The 24,927-nt window shown below is 30.4% G+C and overlaps 1 protein-coding gene across 2 annotated transcripts; it reads right to left on the reverse strand.

Annotated features, from left to right (window-relative positions):
• Positions 1 to 3,867: 3,867 nt before the first annotated feature.
• Positions 3,868 to 23,941, reverse strand: LOC120067537 (uncharacterized). 2 transcript variants are annotated; one of them, XM_090307747.1, is made up of 24 exons: positions 23,567 to 23,941; positions 21,935 to 22,152; positions 13,282 to 13,387; positions 12,883 to 12,984; positions 12,741 to 12,800; positions 12,370 to 12,442; positions 12,124 to 12,271; positions 9,918 to 10,044; positions 9,621 to 9,801; positions 9,443 to 9,471; positions 9,133 to 9,284; positions 8,441 to 8,543; positions 8,160 to 8,255; positions 7,842 to 7,897; positions 7,398 to 7,521; positions 6,288 to 6,350; positions 6,112 to 6,171; positions 5,829 to 5,990; positions 5,206 to 5,279; positions 5,010 to 5,103; positions 4,750 to 4,886; positions 4,575 to 4,655; positions 4,387 to 4,492; positions 3,868 to 4,063 (listed from the first exon to the last, which is right to left on the reverse strand). In XM_090307747.1, the coding sequence occupies exons 1-24, from the start codon at positions 23,738 to 23,740 to the stop codon at positions 3,995 to 3,997; spliced, it is 2,595 nt and encodes an 864-aa protein (XP_090163873.1). In that variant the 5' UTR covers positions 23,741 to 23,941; the 3' UTR covers positions 3,868 to 3,994. The 2 variants fall into 2 exon arrangements, with proteins under 2 accessions (XP_090163873.1, XP_090163872.1); XM_090307746.1 differs by having other exon boundaries at positions 12,370 to 12,448.
• Positions 23,942 to 24,927: the final 986 nt, after the last annotated feature.

The raw sequence follows: 24,927 nt of genomic DNA on the forward strand, positions 1-24,927 counted from the left end.
TTGACAAGTGTCTAATATGTCAACAAGTTAAACCAGAGAAACAGAAACCAGCAGGATTACTTAATCCACTTCCAATACCAGAATGGAAGTGGGAATATATTACGATGGATTTCTTATATGGATTACCTAAGACACTTGCAAGATATGATGGTATATAGGTAATTGTGGATAGATTGACAAAAACAGCTAAGTTTTTACCTATTAAAGCCACATATACCCGGGACCAACTAGCTAAGCTATATGTTGATCGAGTCGTAAGTCAGTTTGGAGCTCCAGTTTCAATTGTATCAGTTAGAGACTCCAGATGTACATCAAAGTTTTGGCCTAGTTTGCAGAAAGCTTTGGGGACCAAGTTATATTTCAGTATCGCTTTTCATCCACAGACGGATGGTCAGTCTGAGCGGACAATCCAGACATTGGAAGACATGCTGAGGGCATGTGTGTTGCAATTCAAAGGCAGTTGGGATACGGATCTATCGTTAATTGAATTTGCGTATAACAGCAGCTACCATTCGAGTATCGGAATGGCACCATATGAAGCGCTATACGGAAGACCATGTAGGACTTCGATATGCTGGAATGAAGTTGGTGAAAGGAAATTACTAGGTCCAGAACTTGTACAACAGACATCAGATAACTTTAAGATTATAAGAGATAATCTTACGACGGCTCGAGATAGGCAGAAAATTTATGCTGATAAGCGGAGAAGAGAATTAGAGTTTGAAATGGGTGATAAAGTATTTCTGAAATTATCTCCATGGGAAGGAATACTCAGGTTCGGTAGAAAAGGGAAGTTAAGCCCGAGATATATTGGGCCTTATGAGATAATAGAAAGGATTGGTCCAATAGCATATCGATTGGATTTACCTCCGGAATTATCTCGTGTTCATGATGTGTTTCATGTGGCAATGCTTAGAAAGTATGTGTCAGATTCTACTCATAGATTATCTAAGCAACCAGTACAGTTGAAAGAGAATTTGTCATATAAGGAGGAACCAGTGGAGATTCTGGACAGAAAAGAACAAGTCTTGAGGAATAAGACAATCCCATTAGTAAAGGTGCTATGGCGGAATCATGCTATAGAAGAAGCAACATGGGAAGTTGAGGAGCAAATCAGAAATAAGTATCCGCAGTTGTTTAACTGACGAACTTGTGGCGAAATTTCGAGGACGAAATTTTTATAAGGAGAAGGTAAATGTGAACCCCGAATCCCAATTTTACACTTAAGTGTGTTTTCTTATTTAAATTGTCTTAATTTTCCACTTAATTGTGTGTCTCTATTTAAATTTATATAAATAAGTTGAGTAGGTTGATGAGAAAGTTAGTATGAAATGGTGAAGAAGGGATGAGGATTTGAAAAGAAAAATATGGAATTGAGTTGGGAAAGTTGGGGAAAAATAATAAATAGGTTGAGCTAGTGTGGAATAATATGGAAATTGAATTTGTGAAATTTCGGCTAAGTATAGAGAAGTTATGTGAAATGCGTTATGGCTGAAGGACTGAGAGAAAAATGGAATTTATGTGAAATGCGAAAAATATGGGAAATTACTTTGGAAAAATTTGGAAAATCTGTGTAAAAGTATCATCAAAGTGGTGAGCAAACGTGTATGGAGAACAACGTTCGCAGTAGCTAAGAGTGAGATCGGTGAGAGTGAGATCAGTAAGATCGTTGAGAGCGAGATCATTGAGATTGGAGAGGAAACGGGAGAAAGCGAGAGTGAAAAGAGCGAGACTAGCGAGAAAGTGGGAGAGAGCGACACTACCGAGAGCGGAAAGAGCGAGAGCGCCTATGCGTTAGCCTTGCTTTGTTTAATTCGAACGTCACGCCCACGCCTCGCCTATGCATTGAATGGCCGAGCAAGTTTTTAGGCAATGTATTTAGACGTGTTGGGGTTGATTATGCTTGTAAGAACCCTAATTTGAATACAAACAAAGCTTAAAAACGTAAGGGAAAATGTCAATTAAAATCTAGGTGTCCGATTAAGAGAAATTCTTAAACCCTAAGAAACTGTGTTGGATGCGTTTAGGAAGAACACATTGAACCAAAGTGATGTCAGCTTACGTTGATAAAGGGAGGATTAAACATTTGGCCATACAACCAAGTAGGTTCTGTCAATCCCATGAGCAATTTGAACGCCTATAAATAGGGAGTTGGGATTTTATTTTCAAATCACACAAAAATCATAAATTTCGTAGAGAAGGTAGAGGGCAGTGAGGGTTTAGAGGAATGTGTCAACTTTGGACGAGGAGATCTTCCAATATACTCATGTGTTTGGAGTGATTTTAAATCCATATGAAAGCTCTGGAAGTGTAGTTTTCAGAGTAGGGCTGCCGGAGGAAAAGACTCAAAGGAACTGGGCTGGAGGTTGAGAAGAATGCAGAAGGGTCAGATTGTCGAATCAGTCTAGGCCAGTCTTGAAGATTTTAAGATTTCGGCCAAACCACGAAGAATTCTGAGCTGAAACTTTAGAGTAGGATTCGTAAGACATTTTATAATAAGTTTGTAGAAGGAAATATTTCCAAATAAGGTTCGAAACTATAAGTAATCTAAGTTGTAAATTGAATCTGGATTCTAGGGGTGAAAAAGGGACCCAAGGAGCTACTAGAGTGAAAAGTTCCTAAGAGTTCGAGGTGAGTGGCTAAAATGTTTTCAAACTAAAACGTTTTTAAACTGTTTTGATTGCAAACATTTTATAGAAAGCATGTTTGCGAAATTAATTCTCATGCCTACTAGTTTTATAAAGTGGTTTCCAAACAAGATCTGAATTGTGTTATGAATGCATGCCTATTGTTGAAAAACTATTTACATATGTATATGTATTGATTTTATCTAGCATGCGTTACCATCTTTAAAGCCATGTTGTATATGTGTTATACTCTACATGCTTTAAAGAGAAAAGTTGTTTATAAATAGTTTTGGTAAAATGCGATGCCGAAGTACAAGGAGAAGGCATCCACCCAACTAGATACTGAAGTACAAGGAGAAGGTATCTATTGGTACTGAAGTACGTTGGAGAAGGTATCCTAGTAGCTCGATACTGAAGTACAAGGAGAAGGTATCTGAGAAGTAGTACTTAATGTGTGAAGGTACTTAGTGTGGCCACAGGTGAATAAAGTCAGAGATTGAGCAAAAGGGTTCTCTCTGGACTAGTAGTTGGTGTTGGGATTATTTTACCAGATATACAGTACTTTGACTTGAGAAATGATTTTACTGTTTTATGTTTATAACAGATTTATATACATTACGCTTGAAAAATATTTTTGCTGCAAAAGTTTATATTTCAGATAAAACTATTTTCTGAAATTATGCATGAGAATTTACTATGTTTTCTCGGTCACTCACTAGGCATAAGCTCACCCCATTTTCAAATGTTTTTTTTCCCCCCCACAGGTAGCGATCAAATCCTCTGAAGACAGCTCAGTATCTGCTCTGCCACTAAAGGCCCAGAAGACTTGTAACCGTTTGCTAGGTGGTTACTGTTAATATTGTATACATGTTACTATTGTTCATATAGGGACTAGGGTTGTGGGTTTTGGGACTTGTAAATCTAATGTTGTAAATACTCTAAACATATTAAGTTTCTAAGTTAATAAATTGTGGGCCTACAGCCGTCCCGTTGCATATAATTTGTATTTGGTATCAAAGTTATTTCGCAAGAGTTTTTAGGCAGTAAGTGTCAGCCTAAGGGTTGATAACTGCTGCAGTCACGCCCTTCTCTAGGCTAAGAGGGTGATCTGGAGTGGGGTGTGACAAAAAATCACTCTCCTATTCAATAAAAATTTCTATTTGTATTTGATTTCAATATTTCTCTCCAAAATATATATTAGTTCCTGCATTTAAAGAAGTCTTATATGCGTATGAAAAGATACAAGTTAGAAGTTTGCCTCTAAAATTTATTGTGTGGATGAGGATGAGTGGTAAAAATATATAATTCTCCAATGGAAAGGTTTATAATGTGAAAAAGAAAAGAAATTGCAGAAGTAAAAAGTGTCATTATGCTGAAGGTATTCCTTGATATGGATTGTTGAATGTTGCAACATTACCCGGCCTTGTAAACACAATCTGCAATAAAACATTAGAATCATAGTGCTAGCTTTAGAGTTTTAATATATAATCGGATAGATTTTAATGTTATTGTCTATCCGTGATAGATAATGATAGATACTGATAGACATCTACCAGTATTATATTTGTAAATAAGTTACTCATTTTCTCCCACAAACTAAATCAATAAATTGCATACTTCAACAAAATAAATAATTGGGTATAATTTTCTTTTCTTTTCTTTTCTTTTTTTCCTTCTTATTTTAAGTATTAATCTAATATATCCAATTCTTTGTACTATGTTTATAAAATAATTGTTTTGAGGGAAAGAAGAATAATACCTGATAATCTCCAACAGTGCGAGATTTAAAACCAGCAGCACAATAATCAAAATAGTATTCCCAAGTTCGTATGAAACTTTCGTCAAAACCAAGTTCAAGTATCTTGCTGGAACAAAATAAAAAAAAAAACTCAAATGCCTTTCAATTTAAACCAATCCATGCTCTATAACATGGCTTCATATCTATACCTCTTATTCAGTAGAAAATTCTTTTTCCAACACATCAATGTCTGATAGTAATGGATACCAATATTTTCCAAGTGTTCCACACTGCAAAATAAGACATTTCACTAAGTATTTTTATTTTTTATAGGGGAATTACCATTAATCTTCTAACAAATTAATCATATTCATCAACACTTACCAAAATCTGGATGCTCTAACCATGGCAGTTGTTACCCTACTTAACGATGGAAGACATCCTCCTGGAAATATATATTCCCTCATAAAATCTGAACTTAGTCGATGCTCATCGTAACGGTCATCCGGTATCGATATAAACTAATAAGAATTAGAAATTTTAATTAGAGCTTTATTAAATCATCGATCATTGGGATCGTAATTATAAATATCGAGCTTTATCTACTTTATTAGGCTTGGATTAGCATTCAAAATTTTTCTAACCTGTACAACGAGAATACCATTCTCTACTAATGCTGATTCACATGAACAAAAAAAATCTTCCATAAATTCATGTCCAACAGATTCTAGCATCCCACTGAATATGATAAACAAAGTACAAAAAGAATTAATATTACACTGGCTGGTTTAATATCATAAACTTTGCTTAATGGATGACTTCTCTTTTAGTTCAACTCACCATGATATAATTCTATCATATTTGTTATTACTTGGCAATTGTCGATAGTCACAAAGATAAAACTCGATGTGATCCTGAAACAAATAATCATATATTTGACCGAAATGAATGGTTAATTTGAGTCGTATACTATCTATAAATTAAATACACTTTTTTGTTGGGTTTTTGTTGACTTAAAGCTTACTATGCTATCTCTAATTCAAATTCTTTTGTATTCTCTAGTTTGAGAGTAAAAAAAAAAGTGTGAATAGTCAAAAGTTTTAAGAAAGTGCTATTGTAATTGGGGTCGAGAGAGAAAATTATTCAATGGTAGAAATTTTTCACACACTTCAAAGCTTTTACAATTAAGAAAAAGGGGTGTTGAAGAAACTTGTCTTTATATTCTTTTCAATGTCTATTTCTTCTTTTCATTTATCTTTATTTTATTTCCTTTAACGAAGATTTAGGGCTTTCTTTTACATGAAAAATTTCCTATAAATACATACATAGTATACGACTCTTTTCTTAAGCTTTTATATTGAGTTTATGTGTGATTTTTTCGGAGGCAACACAAATAATTTAGAGAATATATTTGAAAATTAATGGTTGTATAAAGGGAGGGAGGTTGATTATATAATTTATACCTGAAGACCAAGATCTTTGACTTTCTTCTCAGCATATTTTAATTGTTCTTCAGATAAAGTAATGGCAGTATAATGACATCCAGTTTTTTTGACAACTTCAATAGCAAGGCTTCCCCAGCCACACCCCATTTCTAAGACGTGATGGTTCTTATTAATTCTTGCCTAGAAATTAATAATATAAAAAGAAAAGAAAAAAAGGAAGAAAATTTGGAAGAACTTAGTGAGAAAATGAAAGAACTATGGTAATTGGAAATTAATATATTTTTGTAGCTTAAATAATTACCTTTTCTATAAGATGAGAAATTTTTCTAAGTTGTGCAACCCTCAAATCTTCATCTTCACCCTATTAAACAAATTAATTAAATATAGTAAAGAAAACAAAAAAATAGTAGAAAAATGGTCCTTTTAATACCATTATGAAATATTTAAATATAATATAGTATTGATCAGTGTACAAACCTTAAAGATAGCGCATGAGTATGTCATTGTATCATCCAAGAATAGAGAAAATAGTTCATTGCTCTAAGCACAATGACGAATTCAAATACTTATGTCAGCCAAAGGAAGAAAAATAATGTGAAATAACAACATTTAAATAGGTTTGGTTTTTTTTTTTTTAATAATTTCCCTAAGCTAGCCTAGTGAATACATAATAGCTTTAATAAATAGAAAATACCAAAAGAAAAAGAGAGAAGGAAAGTAATCAACTGAAAAACTCTTGTTTGTATATTTTTAAATTTAGTCTTTACTGTTCAAATATTTCAATTTAGTTGCTTAGTGAAAAATTAGTTGTTGATATACTAAAATAATATATATACTAAGGGTGCGTTTGACGTGCAAAGGTGAGTTGAATTGAATTGATAATAATTATCTATGTTTGAGGTGCAAAGAGTTGAGAGTTAATAATAGTTACTTATATTTTAGGTGCAGAGTTGAGTCGATTTAGTTTATGAAATTTGTGTTTGAAGTGTAGAGATGCAGTCTTAATCTAATAAGGTATGCATATTTTATGAGTTTATTTATTTATTTAATTATTTGTTTTTGTTTTTGTTTTTGTTTTTATTTTTGTTTTTCCTTAACTTTTTGTTCCACCATTCATCTACATACACTTTCCTACATTTTTAACATTCATTTGATGTAAATTAAATAAATAAAAGAATATTTTACAATTTTCTACGTGTAACTATGGGCACTTGATGTAGACATACTTTAACGATCGTGGAACATATGAGTTGAACATGGACAAAAAAAAAATAAGGTTGCCATTAGTGGTCTATTTACATATTCACATAAAAAAAAGACACGATCAACAATGAGTCGATTTAATGCCAAACAAAAATATATATTATTCATTAAAATAATCAAATTAGTCAGTCCTACCAAATAGACAAAAACAATGCCTCTTCCTAGATTATGATTAAGAAATAATCGGTATTTTAGACATGTGTGACAAGTAGTTTTATAAGAATGATCGATCATTCTCAAACAATCCGTTAAATTACTATAAAAAAACGATTATTAAATATTATATTAAAACATAAAAGATTAAATGGAAACTTTTTGTAATACCAGATCATAATGACGAGAGATGTTCCTTCGAGCCTGAGTAAGAGTGTTTTGTCTTAAAGTATGTTGAAAGAAATACTTTGCATATGAAATACTAGCTGTGAATAATGGAGGTGTCCACCATCCCCTGAAAAATTAATTTAATATGTTTCGTGGGTTTAATAAAAATGTGGGTAAATTAAACCAAAAAAAAAAAAAACCATTCTAACTCTTTTAAAATTTGCAATTAGTAATTCAGTAGAATTATATTAAAATTTTGATTGGAACTAGAATTTCAAATAAATGTGGCCCAAAGAGTTATAGGATCTCAATTTTCATTCGAATTTTTATTCTATGAATAGTTTCGAAACATTTATAAAAGAATAAAAATATTTCTTAAAATAAATAATAAAGTTCAAAAGTTTTTAGCCTATAAAGGCTAATGGAGATGGTTGGTTATATGTATACCTTTTCTTGTTTAGTTTTGCAATGGAAGAGTTTGCATCTCTATTGGCTATGAGAATCTGTAAAAAGACGAAATTAGTATTAAAAGTATATTTGGAATACATTTTCAAGTATTTAATTTAAAAAATAAATTATTTTAGAAAAAATTGAATTGTTTAACCATCACTCAAAGCAGGTTTTAAAGTGTATTTTAAACCGTTTTGATCAAGAGTGTTTAAATAAAAATGAGTTTTTTAAAACGTTTTTTTTTCTTAAGTGAATGCAAACGGGCTCTAACTAAGAGTAATATTATTATTTAATTAGGGACTAAGAAAAATTCACCAGAACAAGATTTAGAAGACCTTCATCCTTGTCAACAATAGAAAAATCTCTATTAATATATGCATCTGCAAGGCCTATATCAGCCCGTGTCATAATCTGTATACCAAAAGAAAATTCTCATTAAAGGTGGGAAGTTATTAACTATATTTTAAACTAAATAATATAAATTGAGGAATAATATCAACATTATTTATATATCATATTTTCATTCCTATTTTTATCAAATTAAACTAATTCAAATATATTTAAATATACATCAAACTGAAATTGGAATTTCATACCTTCCAATAAAATTGGGGGTTGTGGACTTTTAAAACAACATTTGGAAGGAATTTGTTATCCATTCCTTTAAATGTAAATATTGTACCACCTTCCTCCATTATACTGTATTATTATGTAATAATTAAGCAAAGTTAGCTCTTGTCAATAAGAGGACAACACTATTGTCATTAATTCTCTGCTTAAGGAACTAACAAACAAATAAAAATGGGAGAATTTTTATAAAAAAATATCAAACTATTTACAGAAATAATAAAAAAAACACTTATAGACACTAAGGATTAAATGGTATCAGTTTATATCACTATAATATCAATGATTAATTTTTATCAGTTTCTATCACTGATAGACACTGATAAACTTCTATAGACCTCTATTTATAGACTTCTGACAGTTTCTATCACTTATAGACGCAACGTTTATCAGTGATAGACTTGTATTAGTTTCTGTCACTGATAGTATCAAAAATATACTTCTATCAGTTTCTATCACTAATAGATCATGATATACTTAAATCTATCAACCTCTGTCAAACAAGATTAAATTATGTTACTTTGTGTAAATAATTTACCTTATTTTTCTATTTTTGAAAATTCTTCATTAAAATATTTATTTCAGCGATATTATTAGACAAAAAATACTTAAGTGCATAAAAAAATATATGATTATAGCATAATATCATGTATTAACTTACCTTAATGATCCGATGAATATATATCGTGCAAAAAATCTAGTGACTAGATAACGAGCTCCAGTTTCTACCAAAGAAAGTACCATATGATTTGGATTTTGAGTCAAAAGAGTACAACTTTTTCCTAATATTTTTTGTGCTACCATGGTGCCAGCCTACAAATATAATGTTTATGTTACATTACATTACAAAACTTAATTTAAATATTACAATAAAAAAAAATTATCACGTGACACCATGTGATTAGATTACTGGTCAAACTAGTCTAGCAATCAATAATTATTGTTTGGCAATAAAATTGATCATTCATTACCTTTAACCCATCTTCATGGGAGCCACAACCTAAAGAAAAAGCATAACCATCATTTCTAGAATAAGACTTCAAAGGATTTGAAGGTATGACATACATGTATATATAATTAATAATGATAATAATGAAGAAAATGAAGATGAAGATGAAGATGAATGAATTTTGAAGCAAAAAATCTCACCTAAATATGCTCCACAAAACCAAATTTGTCTCTTCCCTTGAATGCTATCAAGCTCATTTAAGGCTTTTGATGCACTAAGAGATGGAATTGGATGGCCAATTGAGGACTTATACAAGACATGTTTTGGCTCTTGGTCTGGATTAATGGTTACAAAAAAAGGAGGACTCCTTTGTCCAAGATTCTAGGTTAATCCCAAAAGCAAATAAAAATTAGGATAAATTTAGAGAGAATAATATCTGTGATATATTAGGTTGATGTATCAAAGATTTTCAAAGTGGAACTTCGAGAGATATTAACCTGAAGTACATTGAGCCAATATGTCAAACACGCTTTATTATTTATATTATTTCCAAGAAAGTTCCATGCACTCCATGCATCTAGGTTTTCAGGCATGAAATTTGTGTCATGATGAAGGAAAATATCACTGCCAATATAGAGAAAAAAAAAACTGTTAACCTATAGAGAAGAAAAAGAAAAAGAGCAAGAAAATAAGAAGTCAAGATGACCAAAAGATTCATATTTCATTACCATTTTTGATATCCATATTAAAGACTAAAATTTGTATATGCTTATTTCAAAATCCTTGAAGCACGTTTTTACGAGTGATTTTAAAATTAGTAAAGTCTTGTTTGTTTCACAGGTTTTCTTATGGATTTCAAATAAATATTTAATATCTTTGTTTGTTTCACATAATTTCAGTTTTTAAAACTCAAGATATTACTATGTAGTGAACTTTAAAACCCATTTAATATGGATTTTTTAACCTGCAAAGTGTGGGATTTTTATGTCTGGGAGATGAAATGTAAAAATATAGCTTAATTAATTAATAATTTAATATCAAGTTTCATTATTATTAATTTTAATTAATTATTAAATATAAATAAATTATTTAGACTTAATAAATTTCAACTAATATCTTTACCATTAATATTTTATGTTATCTTAACTATTTAATAAATAATTATTGTTAATTATCAATTTTCTAATTAATTTATTTGTTAATTTAAAAAATTTTAGTAATTAATTTAATTATGTTCAATTCAAAAGTATTTAGTTAATATTTATTTTATTAATTAAAATAACAATAGATTAATTAATGTTAAATTTAATTCAACTCTTATATTTAATTAAGTAATTACTTACTTTTAGTTTCTATATACAAATTATTGAATTGAACACAAATATTTAACTTTTAAACATTAATTATCCTGCACATCCAAACACAAACATTAATTATCACAGATATTTAGAACTTAGACATTCAAATCCCAGATATTTAGCATCTATACCCATGAAATAATATTTGCAATCCAAATAGCTCCAAAGGACATGTTTGGATTGACTAGAAAGAAAGAAATATTTAAAACTATTTTTATTTCAATCTTTTTTATAAAAACTATTTAAAATGTACTTTGAAAGTTTTCCAAAAACTATTTTGAGTGGTTGTTAAACATTTCAATTCTTTCCAAAATAACTTATTTTCAAAATTAAACACGTAAAAAGTTAAATCAAACACCTCCTAAAACTTTACTTTTGGTGATATGAAAATCACATTTAAGGATGTAAAAATAATCAACTTTAAATTGACTTTGAAATAATTGAAGTTATTTGTAAATTGGATAAAAGTCATTTCAAACATGATAGCAGCAATTATTATTATTATTATTATTATTATTATTATTATTATTATTATTATTTTGTATCATTTCAATATGGAAACAATGTGGGAAGTAGCTAGGACAAGCATTATCCTCTAAAGAAACATACATATAATACTAATTAGATAAATATGGTTCTATCTCATAGTCAATTAGATTTGGGTATATTTGTTTTAACTTTTCAAGTATTTAATTTTCAAATAAATTATTTTGGAAAAATTTAAGTGTTTGACAACCACGATTTTGAAATAATTTAAAGTATATTTCAAACCATTTTTAATAAAAGAGTTTAAAAAAAATGACTCTTTTGAAAAAAAAATCTCTAGAAAATCCAAACAAACTCTTAGAGACACACGATGGTATTTAAAATGAGTAATATTTTTAGGACTAATAATTAAATGTATGCAACATTTTTAATAGAAAAATCTATCTGTGATAGACTTTTTTGTCGATAGACTCCTCTTAGTATTACCGAAAAATTATGAGAATTGGATCTAAATTTTGTTATATATACAAATTCTTTTCAATGCTATATTTTAAACGATTCATACCCTAGTATGGTATAAAGGCTCAGCCACAAAAGAAAATGACTTAAGAAAGTGCACCAAAAGTGACACTATCTTAAACGGGTATGTTCGAGATTTCATATTAAAGAATTGGAAAGAGTTTATGATTTTTATAATATACGTGAGTTACTCCTCTCGTCGCCAATTAGTTTTAAGATGGGAAAAAATGACGTGTAATACAGGATTAGAGTCCATGAAATCCAAACGAATGTTCATTCAAAAACAAATTAATTAAGATCTGATCCAAATATCGGAAAGAATGAGAGATAGAAAATGTACCTATAAACGTATTGGAAAGCTCCAAGTACTCTTGCTTCTTCGGGTGTTGCTTGATTTCCTAATATTCTTAAAGCATCAGGGGCATCAGTTGCTATCACACATTGATCAAATATTTCTTCAAAATGGAGTCCGTAGCTTACAATGCATCCTGATAAAACGTTATATTAAATGTTTAATTTTTTTTCTATAATGCTAATTACAAGTTATTAAAACTCATTGAATCAATGCAATTTTAATTACTCACACCTTCTTTGGTAGTTGAGATGGAATTAATTTTAGAGCAAGTTCTTATTTGACATCCTTCACTCTCAAGCGTTTTCTGTAACTGACGTTTTAAACATCAATAATTGTATAATTAATAGGGAATATCAAAAAATACATAAACATTTTATAAGGGTTCGAACTCAACATCAATCACCAATTTATTGAAAGTTTTTTCCCCCTTTTTAAACACTATATGTATTATTGTTGAGAAATCGAACATCTAATCTTAAAATCGATAAATAAACTTCATTAGCTATGCTCATTTTGGAGATTGACCGAAAAACTTAAGCTAATGGGTTAAATGAAAATTTCAATATTAATATCAATGCTCTAACAATGATTCCAAGGATCACCTTCTTCAGATAAGAATCTGAACTCCATTTGACAGTAAGCCATTGTGGATGACCAAAAAACTGTAAAGGAAAATAGGCAAATTATGAAAGAAATAATATTTAAAATCTCAGATATGGAAAAAAAAAGTGATGTAAAAAACACCTGAAGCAGATAATGATCCTGAAGATATGAAAAAACAGAGACAACTGAAAAGTTGAGAACTTTTTCGATGGGGCTCGACCAAATGGAACCACACATTGGAAACTGCAGAAATATAATCTCATTAAATCATCCATCAATCTTAAAAGCTTAAAAGGTTGAGTATTGATAAATTTAATTATATAAATAATATACCATTTTCCTCTTACTCGTGGATTTAATTGAAAATTTTTAGATAGGAAATGATATTAGAGATGTTCTAAACAAAATATTTCTTATTCTAATACCATGTTAAATCACCACTAAACTCAAGATGTCGAGTGAAAGCCATCATTATCCACAAAGTTTGGTAGGAATTAAAATAATAAGGAGAAAAAAGAAAATGGTAAGGGAAAATCTCACAAGGTAAGCAGTTTGGAATACTTCAGAATAGTCCCTTGACTTGAGAAATTGTCCCAACGTTTCATTTTGATCCATTTCTAGATTATTTTTCATAGCTTCAAGATAACTGTATACACAAAAGAATCAAGAATATTGGTTATTTAGTTAGTTTAAAATTTCTACTTCTTCTTCCTTTTTTTATTTTTTTATTTTTACTATCCGTTAGTCTAAAATATTCGTTAGAGATACATTGGGACAATGTATCGTTTCATGTTCGGGGTGGAAGTTATATATGCATGTTTGACAAGTCCTTGAGCACTTGAACTCGGACTTTGTGGTTGAGCTGCTGAGATGATTTTTGTGATGATGTATGTATTGTGATAATGACTTTCTATGATAGCTTTTAGATAACTTCCTATTCGCTCTGTTTATGATTCACAAAATTTATGCATGATTTTGGGTCAAATTTAAAGAAAAAAAAATTGATTCCCTTGCATATTTTGAACACATAGCAGTCTTATTTGTGGATTTGAATGCTTAGGATTGGGTTATTTGGTTCATATGCTTGTTGTCACTCCGAATGATCTAGATGATAGTTGTTAAGTAACTTAAGTTCATCATAGTAATGCATGCTTAGGTTTTTGCCAAACTTTTATTTTAGAAAGTAAAAGCCTGTTATATGCTAAATAAAAGGCAAGCATGTTGTAGGGTAAGAGTAAGTTTGTATGATATTTTTGAAGGGGGTTACTCCTCTTTCTTAGGGGTGTGATTAATAGGATTGGCTAAGCACACACATATAGGGGATAAAGAGTTAGTTTTAAATTTCTTGATTTAGCGCATGCATTTGAATGACCCTATCTTTGTGAAGAGTTTGTTATCTTTAACCTTGAGATTTGAGTCACTCATTTTTATCACATGATTCATGTCTAGATTTTGTTTTACCTTGCTCGGGAGGAGCAAGAATTAAATTGGGGGTGTTTGATAGCTCTCCAAAAAAGCTATAATTCCTAGCTTAATTTAGGCTCTTAATGAATTTTTAATATTAATTATATCCTATTCTGAAGGTATTGAGCGTTGAAGAGGTAGAACCGAACATTTGGAGAGAAACAAGGTTAATTTGAAGCAATTTGGAGGTGGTTTGAGCATTCGGACATCAAAAGAGAAGAAATGACAAAAATACCCCTAATCGGAGCGTCGCAACCCTCGCTCAACGCTCTAATGCATTGCTGTAAGGCAGTAGGCTCGTATACAGGGTAGCATCATAATGCTACCCTTAGCGTTGCAACGCTGCGAAGATTAACAGAACTCTAACGGGTCCATGCATGCGCGCCTGTGGAAAGCTAGCATTATAGTAACATTCCAACACTTGAGGGCTAGATCACAAGAGCACCTGCTAGCGTTGCAACGCTGCGCCTATTGTATAGAAGTATTCTTTCCGAATTAGGTAAAATAGGAGGATGCAAAATTTGATTGAGGTCGAGGAGTGGATACTAGTTCTTCCTCTTCCTTTATCTTTTTTGTATATTTAGGTTATATTTTTATTTTCTTTTGGATTGTAAACGATCGATTGAATCTTCCTCTTCAATTTATCTATGGATTACTCGATGTAACGATTTTCTATCTAGTTTTTGGAGTTTTAATTCTTTGCTAATTTCTTGAGAATTATGTGTTCCTGAATAAATTACATGTTGAATTTGTGTCTTCTTCGAATCCATTATAATTTATAAAAGCATGATGTGAGGTTAACTCTTCACGCATAATCGTGCATGGCTAATCGGTTTTTAGTTACATCACGTTCTTACCTAAATGTCTAGCTAAAAATCAATTAACTAGCATGAATTAATTATGCAATTGATGGCTATTCCTAGGATACATGAATTGCTAGGTTCGAAGATAAAATTGGTTAATTGAACATGGCTTTCCTGACAATTAATTGACACAATTGAATCCTAAATCGTAATGCATGTGTTTTTAGTTCTATATGGCCGCTATCGAACCTAGTAGAATTTAGAAGCAAGTAGATTAGTTAGGATATGACCTTTTCAACCTTAATTAATAATTAGGACGTTTTATCGATTAGATTCTTGCTAGTTGTCCGCCTTTGTTAGTTAGATCACATCGAGCGAGTAGTTGTGCATTCATGAACCAATTGCATGTTGAAGTTTTAGAAATCAAGAATAGAAATTGCATTGAATGATTCTAGAAACTAGATAGATCAATCCTAGCTTACATTTATCCCTTGCATTTTAATTTCTTGCATGTTTTCATTTTATCCAAAACGAAAATCCTGTTTTTACAACTTTTCATAATCAAATTTAGCTTAAGAGAAGATTAAATTCTGGGATCCTTGTAGTTCGAACTTGCCAAGGGATCATTCTGTTTCTACCAAACGCGCACTATTAGTTTAGTTGAAATTTCAACTATTTCAGTTGAAAGCCATAGTGCTAATACCTAAAGCAGTGAACCTTGCCGCATATGCTACTTGTTAGTATAAGAGGTAGGTTTCGGTGATTTACAAATATTTTGTTTTTGTTTCGGTTTGGAGTCCAATTAATGACATTGATTTCCAAGTTGCGAACAGCGGGATTTTGCAGATTTTGTGGTTTGCTTTTTTTTTTTTTTTTTTCCTTGCAAAGATGATTTATTCTTTCCTTAAAGATCTTCTCAAAGTTACCCATATATATATATATATATATATATTGTATTGTTCAATTTTAGGGTTGGCCATTTTGAAGATTTTGAGCCATTGTTTTATGTTTGTACCGAAAATACAAGTGTGTCAATCCATAAGATTTTGTAGCTTTCGACATTGTCGATTATTCTTAATCTTATTTGCACGTTCTACTGTATTTTGAGAAGGGATTCTCATACTTAGGGGGCTTAATTTTTTCCAAGTGAAGTGCTCTTCATTTGAAGGTGGAAAGATAGTTCTTCCTGAGAGAGAGTCTCACACTTAATGGAGAGTCTAAGGTTCATTAAGAGGAGTCTCACACTTAAAGGAAGCCTAAAAGATCATTCATTAATATTTTCACACTTAGGAAAAGTCTAAGTTTCGTTGAGAGGGAGTCTCATACTTAATTAGGGGGAGCCTAAGTGATCATTCACGAAGATAAGCTATTTGTGTGTCGGTGTAATTATCATTTATTTATAGATAAATACAAATTGAAATTTTTTGACTTTATATTGAAGAAATTATCTTTTCTTTGTACGCTACCTCCCAGATATAGGTGGTATTGAACCAAACTAAATTACCAAGCTTTGTGTTTTACTCATGCTTTATTTTTCTAGTGTTTATCTTTTATGTTCTTGGAATTACTGTAACATTGTGCATAACAAATTTTATTGTGTGTTAGGTAACATTTATTTCAATTGGTAGTAGAACAGGTCACCTACTTTTGGTGTTTCGATTTGTATTCCTTCAAATGGAATGAATCATAGTAGGTGGATCTACCATGTTTCCCCAGCTCTAGATGGAACAAACTATGCCTACTGGAAAGCTCGTATGATTAACATCTCGAATTTTTTAGGTAATTTTCATTATATTCTCTTAAAATATTTGGGCATTATTTTGGATAAATTGGGGCTAAAACTTTAATATAGTTAATTTGAAAGATATTTCTAAAGAAGTGGAATTTTAATTGAATTTAAGAAAAAAAAATGGATTCATTTATTTGGAGGAAATTGTGGATTTAATTTTTTTTTTTTATTCCCTTCTAATTTTGAAAATTATTCGATTGCCTCAGCTGCGTCAGCATCTCGACTATAGTGCCATTAGGACCGACAACCAGCCGACCATCACAACACCACCGCGCCTCCATTCGTCCAAACATCGTCGACCGCCTTCGTCGGCCACACCTCTATTTTCTACGTTAGAGTTGTGTTTTTGGGTAAGATTTCAATTATTTTGGATGTTTGAGGGTTTCTTGTGATTGGTCCCGAATACCCACTATATTTTGGCCTAGGATCTGATTTACCTTAATGTTTGGAGGTCGATTTGGAGTTTTTGGAAGGGATTAAGAGGTTGTCCAGCGGTGTCAAGGAGTTTTTTTTTTTTTTTTTTTTTTTGCGATTTTTTTTTGTTGGATTTTTAGATTGAAAATTGAGGTAGTTTTGGATCAAACAACTATTGGGTAAGTAATGTTGGTAATTTTGGAATGATTAAATGTTTGGAATTGGGCTTAAAGGTTAAAACTGATTTCTGATTCATATTTTGGGATTTAATTCTAAGTTTGTGGAAAGCTAGAAAGAAGATTGATTTGCCTGCAATTTTTTTTTGACTTGATTTCTAAGTAAGTTATTTTCTACTGGAACTTCCTTGAGTTGGACACTCAAATTAAATGATAATGTTGTGAAAACGTTAACTAAATGGTACTATAAAAGCATGCAATTAACTGATGGAGTGATTTACTAAGCTATGTAATTTTCAAAAGTATTATGAGTATGTGGAAAGCCATGGACTATGGCTTTATGTTTTAACCTCATTGGCTGTTGTGTGCATGCTAATTAAGCTAAGGAGTGATTGTTAACTCACCTATCGGACTATGTACATCTTATATCAGTGAACCTTCGGCTTCACCACTTATGACTGTTTCAATGTCCCTCTGGGATCACCACTATTGCTATGATTTATGTTCCTACAAGATCACACTTATGTCTGATTGATGTTCTCATAGGACCACTACCTATGTCATGCCATGCTATGCTATGTTATGTACATTATGCCAATATTAGGTCGGGTTTAACAGATCACCCACATGGCCCCAGTAGGAGGTCACTTACTCAGAATTTTTATACTCAACCTTTCTTATTTTATATTTTCCAGGTAAGAATAGAAACAAAATAGTGAGTGATGAGAGGAACCTGTGACTGTGCTATATGGGACAAGAGATAAACCACTTCCGCTCAGTTTATGTTTTCAAATTATTTAAATGTTTCAATTTAGAACCTAATGTCAGATTGTAGATCTTATCATTTTGAATGTTGATTTTTCTTAGTGTTTTTAGGGGCCCTAGACAAAGTTTTTTGCTTATTTATTAATTTTATAGTTTATTTTTGCAAAACTGTCTTTATTATTTTAATGAATTTTATTTTCCTCCAATGTTTAAAATGTTTGGGTTTCAAATGTGTATTTATGAGTAACGATCCTTGGCAGAGTACTCAAAAGGTCGGATTGTTACATGACTACCTTCATTAAATCAGTTGATAGAAAATCATAGAAAGTAATGATTATTGGTTGGCCTCATCTAGATGTCACTAACCAAAATGGTGTTAAGGTACTTAGCTAAGCCTAAAGTCAAATAGACTGAACTTGAGGACAAAGCATCCATAAGGGATTCGAGTGCCCTTAATGTTATCTTCAATGTTATTGCCAAAAATATCTTTCTTCTAATTAATACATTTGTTTCTACCAAGAAAGCTTGGGGCATTTTGGTTGTTGCTCATGAAGGAACCTCTAAAGTCAAGATGTCTAGATTTTAGTTGTTGACCACGAAGTTTGTAAATTTGAAAATGCTTGAAGATGAAACAATTAACGAATTTAATGTTTGTTTACTTGACATTTCTAATAAATCTTTTGTCTTGAGTGAGAAGATGTCGAAAGAGAACCTGGTTAAAAAAGTTGTCAAATCTTTGCCAAAAAAAGTATGATATGGAAGAAAAGGCTATTGAAGAAGATCGGGACATTGCAACAATGAAGGTTAATGAATTATTTGGGTTGTTGCTTAAGTTTGAGATGACTTTTGATGGAAAATCTAACAAAAGAAACAAAAGGGTTCCCCTTCAATTATCTGTAAATGTTCAGTTTGAAGATAATCATAGAAAGTTTGAAGAAACTATTGTAGATCAACCTCCTTACTAACCAAATCATTCAGTGAAATTCTAAAGCGTTTTGAAATAGATATGGAAACCTTGTGCCTTGGATGTTGAAGCAAATGGAGGCACATCCATGAAACTTTATGGATCTTAGAATCATAAGAATGATGTTGACAACTCCAGTATCAGTGGTCAGAATAATGACAGTTTTTTTTTTTTTTTCTTTTGTAGGAAATGTGAATATTTTGATCACTATCAGTGTAAATGCGCCAATTTTCTTAAACAAAAAAATAAGAGTTATGTTTTAACTTTATCTGATGAATAATCTGAAGATAAAAGTGAATATGAAGAAGATGTCAGAGCACTTGTCAACAACTTTACTGAGAAATTAATTTGTACAAAATAAAAACTAAAAAAAATAAAAAAAAATTTGTAGTGGTAGTAATGCAAAAGAAGATATGTGTGAATCAATTGACAAATCTTAGCATGTGTTATATAAAAAATGGCTTGAAGAGATAAAAGTCTTAGATATTCAGAAAAAAAGAATTGAGACTTCTCTTGCTGAAAATCAAACTCATAACCATTGTCTCTGAGCTTAAATAGGAGTTGAACATGGCTAAGAGTGAATTGGAATATGTGCATAAATCCATAAAGATGTTGAACTTAGGAATGAATGATCTTGATAAGATTTTGTCTCAAGATAAGAATTTGATGATCTAATAGGTCTTGGATACTCCAGAACGATAAAAGAGTTGTTCAACCTATTTATAAGGGAAAAGAAAACATTACAGTCGGGTGTGATCAAAATCCGATGTTAGCACTTTTTTCCTCAACATCTACATAGGCATCATGTCAGAAGTCTGTAAAACATGCCAAGAGGATGTGTGTTTGTTATCACTATGGTACAAATAGCTCATATTAGACCTTATTATTTTAAATTGCATTGTGTTTATAACCATTTATCTTGATCATCTTTTACTAATGCCAAGAAAGGTTATGTTCAAAAGCCTTTAACCTTTATCTTGAAAAAGGAGTGATACTTATATCTGTTTGATCCTTCACAAAAGATTATTGGTCGTTTGACAGTGGAAGTTCCAAACACATGACTAGAGAAAAAGAATTACATCAATGATCTCAATTATGTGGGAATTGACCAAGTGTCTTTTGGTGATGGTACAACTGGAAAGATCATTGGCAAAAAATTGCAATATATGATCTCCTTCCGCTTGAAGTTGATTGTTTGTTGAAGGACTTACTGCTAATCTTACCATCATAAGTTAATTGTGTGACTAGGGTCTGGATGTTAGCTTCTCTAAAGACAAATGTCTTGTCATAGATGATGTCAAAGCTCTCATTATGACAGATACATGATCTTCTGATAATTGTTATTTGTGGATTTCTAATATTGTTAATCATGTTTGTAACATCCCTAAGTACAATGAAGTCGTGCTTTTACATAAGAGACTTGGTCAAGTTAGTCTTTGTTGAATCAAGGAAGTTGTTTCAAAAGAAGCTCTATTGGAGATACCACATCTTTTGTCTAAAGATGGAGTTGTGTGTGGCGATTGTCAGACTCGAAAACAAATTGAAGATGCTCAGAAGAAACTTTCTCAACTTACCACTTATTGTGTTCTCAAATTTCTCCATGACAGTATGATGATTGAAATTATTGGAGGTAACAAATATAAGTCCATGTGTGTGTTAATGATCTCTCTCAATATACTTGCGATCCGTCTATTAGGAACAAGTCAAGTACTTTTAAGGTTTGTCAGAATTATGTTTGCAAAAAGCAAAGATGGAAAGCTGTTCAGATAAGGAATGATCGTGGAAAAGAATTTTTAGAATTACTATATGATTATTTATTCTTTTCTTAAAGATTTCAAAGTTACCCATGTATATATTGTGTTTTGTTTAATTTTAAAGTTGGCCATTTTGGAGATTTTGAGTCATTGTCTTGTATATGTGTCAAAAACACAAGCGTATCAATCCATGAGATTGTAAACCTTTTTCATTTATCGATCTTTAGTGATTCTCTAAATCTAATTGATTCGTTCTACTGTATTTTGAGAAGGGATTCTCATATTTAAGGGGAGCCTAAGTTTTTTCAAATGAAGAAGTCTTCATTTGAAGGTGGAAAGATAAAATTTCTTGGTGAGAGAGAGACACTTAGGGAGAGCATAAGTGATCATTCATGAGGTTAAGCTATTTGTGTGTAATTGTCATTTGTTTACAGATAAGTACAACATTGTAATCGTTTGACTTTCTATCAGTAAAATTATCTTGCTTCAGTACATTGCCCTCTGAAGTAGGTGATATTGCACCGAATTGGGTTACCAAACTCTATGTTCTATTCATGCTTTATTTTACTGTGTCTATCTCTGATGTTATTGGAATTTTTATAATATGGTGCATAACAAGTTTTGTTGTATGTTAGATAACCTTTGTTTTAAATTTAATTTTTAAAGTTAATTAATAAAAATTAACACCAAGGATCAGAAGTAAATATTTGAAAAAAATAAATAAAGAGCGTAAATCTTGAAATCTAGGCACGAAATGGAAACAAAGCTCAAACCTTAATGGGTGAAAATGTAGTATTTTTAAACATAAATATCAAATGAAAATTAAACTGAAAACTCAAGAGTAAAAAATATAACATATTGAAATTAATTAAGAACCAAATAGAAGCTAGACTCAAGAACTAGTAATGAAAAGGGTGTGTGTAACATTCTGAAATTATTTAATAACCAAATAGAAATCAGACTCAAAACTTATGGACCAAAAGTGTATCGTGTTTGCACATTCCTTGTGTATTATGTGTGTGCATGCATGTGTGAGGTGCAATGAAAATATTGGTAATACATACTTGGTAACTTCATCTTTAAATTTGGTTATTTCTTGAATCATTTGCCAGAAAGATGGATAGAGAATATTCTTCTTTTGTGCAAAAAGACTTAGAACACCATTTCGAGTGCTCCATTCATAGCCTCTTCCTTTGTCTATGCTGACTGAAAATGACATATTTGATACTTCCATTTCAACTCCTAAATTCTCTAAAAATTCCACTGTATTTGGATGTGTTACCTATATATTCAATTTGTTTTAAAAAAATCATAATCCATCCAAATATTATTGAACATAGCATACCCAAACATTTTACAAAGAATGATGTAATATCTCTATGATCAATAATATACATGCCAAGGTAGGGATAAAAAGAACATATTCATATCTACAAAATTAGTAAGGCACGTTTGCAATCAGATTCTATTTTATGTTTTCAGTTTCGTGAATGAATTTTAGTAAATATTTGTTTCGTATATTTGTTTTTTAAATTGTTTTTAGAATTTGTGATTTGACTAGTATAAATTTTGTAAACGACATAATTTTTTATGGATTTGTCATTGAATCTAGAGATTTTGGATTATTTAAAAATTTGAATTGTAGAATTATATTTTTCAAAAGAATATAAGGGTTGATAAACATAGTATTTCATATTATAAACTCCATTATCTCATTTGTTAAACTAAAATATATGTTTGATATAATATACCATAAATTATATGAAATTGTAAAATAATAGTTAAATAGAATTTAGAACATATAAAATCAAGGATTGGAATACTCTTCAAGGTCTCTGAAAAATATCAATACTAATTATCAATCTATATTTATGATATATTTTTAAATACACATAAAAAGTATAAAATTATGTTCTATTAGTATGTTCTATTAGTTCAAAATCTAATATGAGTACTAATAATAAGATTTATAACTAAGTTTGAAAGTAAAGAAAAAATTTAAATATAGAAAAATGAATCCGAAAAGAAAATTCGATATCAATATTTTATAGGTTGTTTTCAAATATAGAAAAGTTAATCAAAATATGGGAGATTTTTAAGAATAGAAAAATAAGGGAAACTATTTAAACAAAATAGCAAAATTTTAATCTTTTTTGATAGAGACTGATAGAAGTATATCAATGTCTATCAGTGATAGAAACTGATAGAAGTCTATCACCGATAGATGTTGATAGAAGTTTATTAGTGTTTATCAGTATTTTTTTGCTATTTGTGTAAATAGTTTTACATTTTTCTATTAGTAAAAAAAATTTCCTAAAATATTTAAAAATATAGCAAAATATCATTGTCTATCATTGATCACCGAGAGAAACTAGTAGACACGGATAGAAATCTATTAATGTCTATAATTGATAGATTGTGACATTTTACTATATTTAAAAATATTTTTAACAGTTTTTTTTTTCATTTAAAACAATTTTTCATATTTTATCAGTATATGTCTATCAATATATCGATAAAATTAAAATATCAACCTCAATATATTTTAATATTGAGTTAAACGTATGTTAAATAAAAATATTAATTATACTTGAGAACCAATTTAAGAATACATCTGCCAACAATTTTTTAAATAAGCTATAATAATCTCAAATTAAGTCTAAAAGAAGTAAGAAGAAGAGAAAAGAGATTATTACAGGATTGAAGACCATGAAGCCGAGGTCCAAATAAAAGCCATCGTAGTTTACAGTTTTATAATGGCCACCTAAATACTCTTCCTTCTCAAACAACACGACCTCTACTCCAGCTTTGGCTAGAACATAAGCCGAAACCAAACCGTTGATCCCTGCTCCGACCACCGCCACCTTCATCTTCGTCTACCCTTCGATATTAAACCGTTTCACTAATTGAGCTCGTCTCGAGAATTGAGAGGAAAATTAGTTATATTAGAGCATACATACAAACACCAGATGACTAAAAAAAAAAATTCTGAAGATGGTAAAGTTGCTGCTGAGGCTGAGTAGAGAGGAGGAATGACACAAAAATGGGATAATATGACAGAAGCTCACTTCCCTGATGGATTTTCATACACATACTGAATTATTTATAGTACCATATAAACTACTGTACGTCCTTCAACATTGATGGAAATAACAATTTAGGCACGTTTCCTAAAATTCTGGTTTTTTGTTTCTTGTTTTATGTTTCTTTGTTTTTATAACTATATTATAAGGGTGTTCGTAAATTGGGTTAAAGCATATTTTAGACCCGATCTAATTGTCTGCGTTTTAAATTTTTTCAATCCAATTAACTCTTGTTAAATAATGAATCCAACTCAACCCAACCATAAAAATATGGGTTGGGTTTGTTTGAGTTATCTGAGTTATTTATTTAAATTTTTATTCTAAAGTAAGTAAAATGCTAATATATAAAAATTTCATTTCATTAATTTTATATAATAAATTAAGATTAATAACTCAATTTCAATTTATTGTATAAAATTTTTCTTTTGAAACTGCTAAAAAATTATTTTTAGGAGTGGTTGGAGAATAAATTAACCAAAAAAAATCATTAAATAAGGTAGAATAAATTAATAATAAGTTTGAATTATTGGTTTGAGTGATTTTAGGTCAACCCATGAACCAACTCAAGTCATAAAATTTTCATTTAGTTGAACACAACCTTGATCATATGGTTTTTGGATCATCAGACTTTTTTGAATACCCCTACTAAATTAGATGGAAATGTATGATAAATTTTTTATTGAGAAAAAAAGAAGTAACATAAATGTGTTTGATAACCGTATTTTTTAGTTGTAATAAAATTTCGATCTACAATATAATCAAATAAATATACAACTATTACAAAGAGTTTATAGTATTTCATATAATTTCAGCCTCAAGGTAAACCTAAAAATAAAATAACAACAGTATTAATGAATTTCATCCTTCAAATGCCAATCATATTTGATTTGTAATCAAACTTTTTACTCTAAAGCATTCCCTTTAAATGATATTTACTTAATTAATGAGTTAGTTTAATTAAATTAGTTTGTAAA

This window comes from Benincasa hispida, chromosome 12, assembly GCF_027475165.1.
Source record: "Benincasa hispida cultivar pf3 chromosome 12, pf3_genome.v1.1, whole genome shotgun sequence".
NCBI lineage: Eukaryota > Viridiplantae > Streptophyta > Magnoliopsida > Cucurbitales > Cucurbitaceae > Benincasa > Benincasa hispida.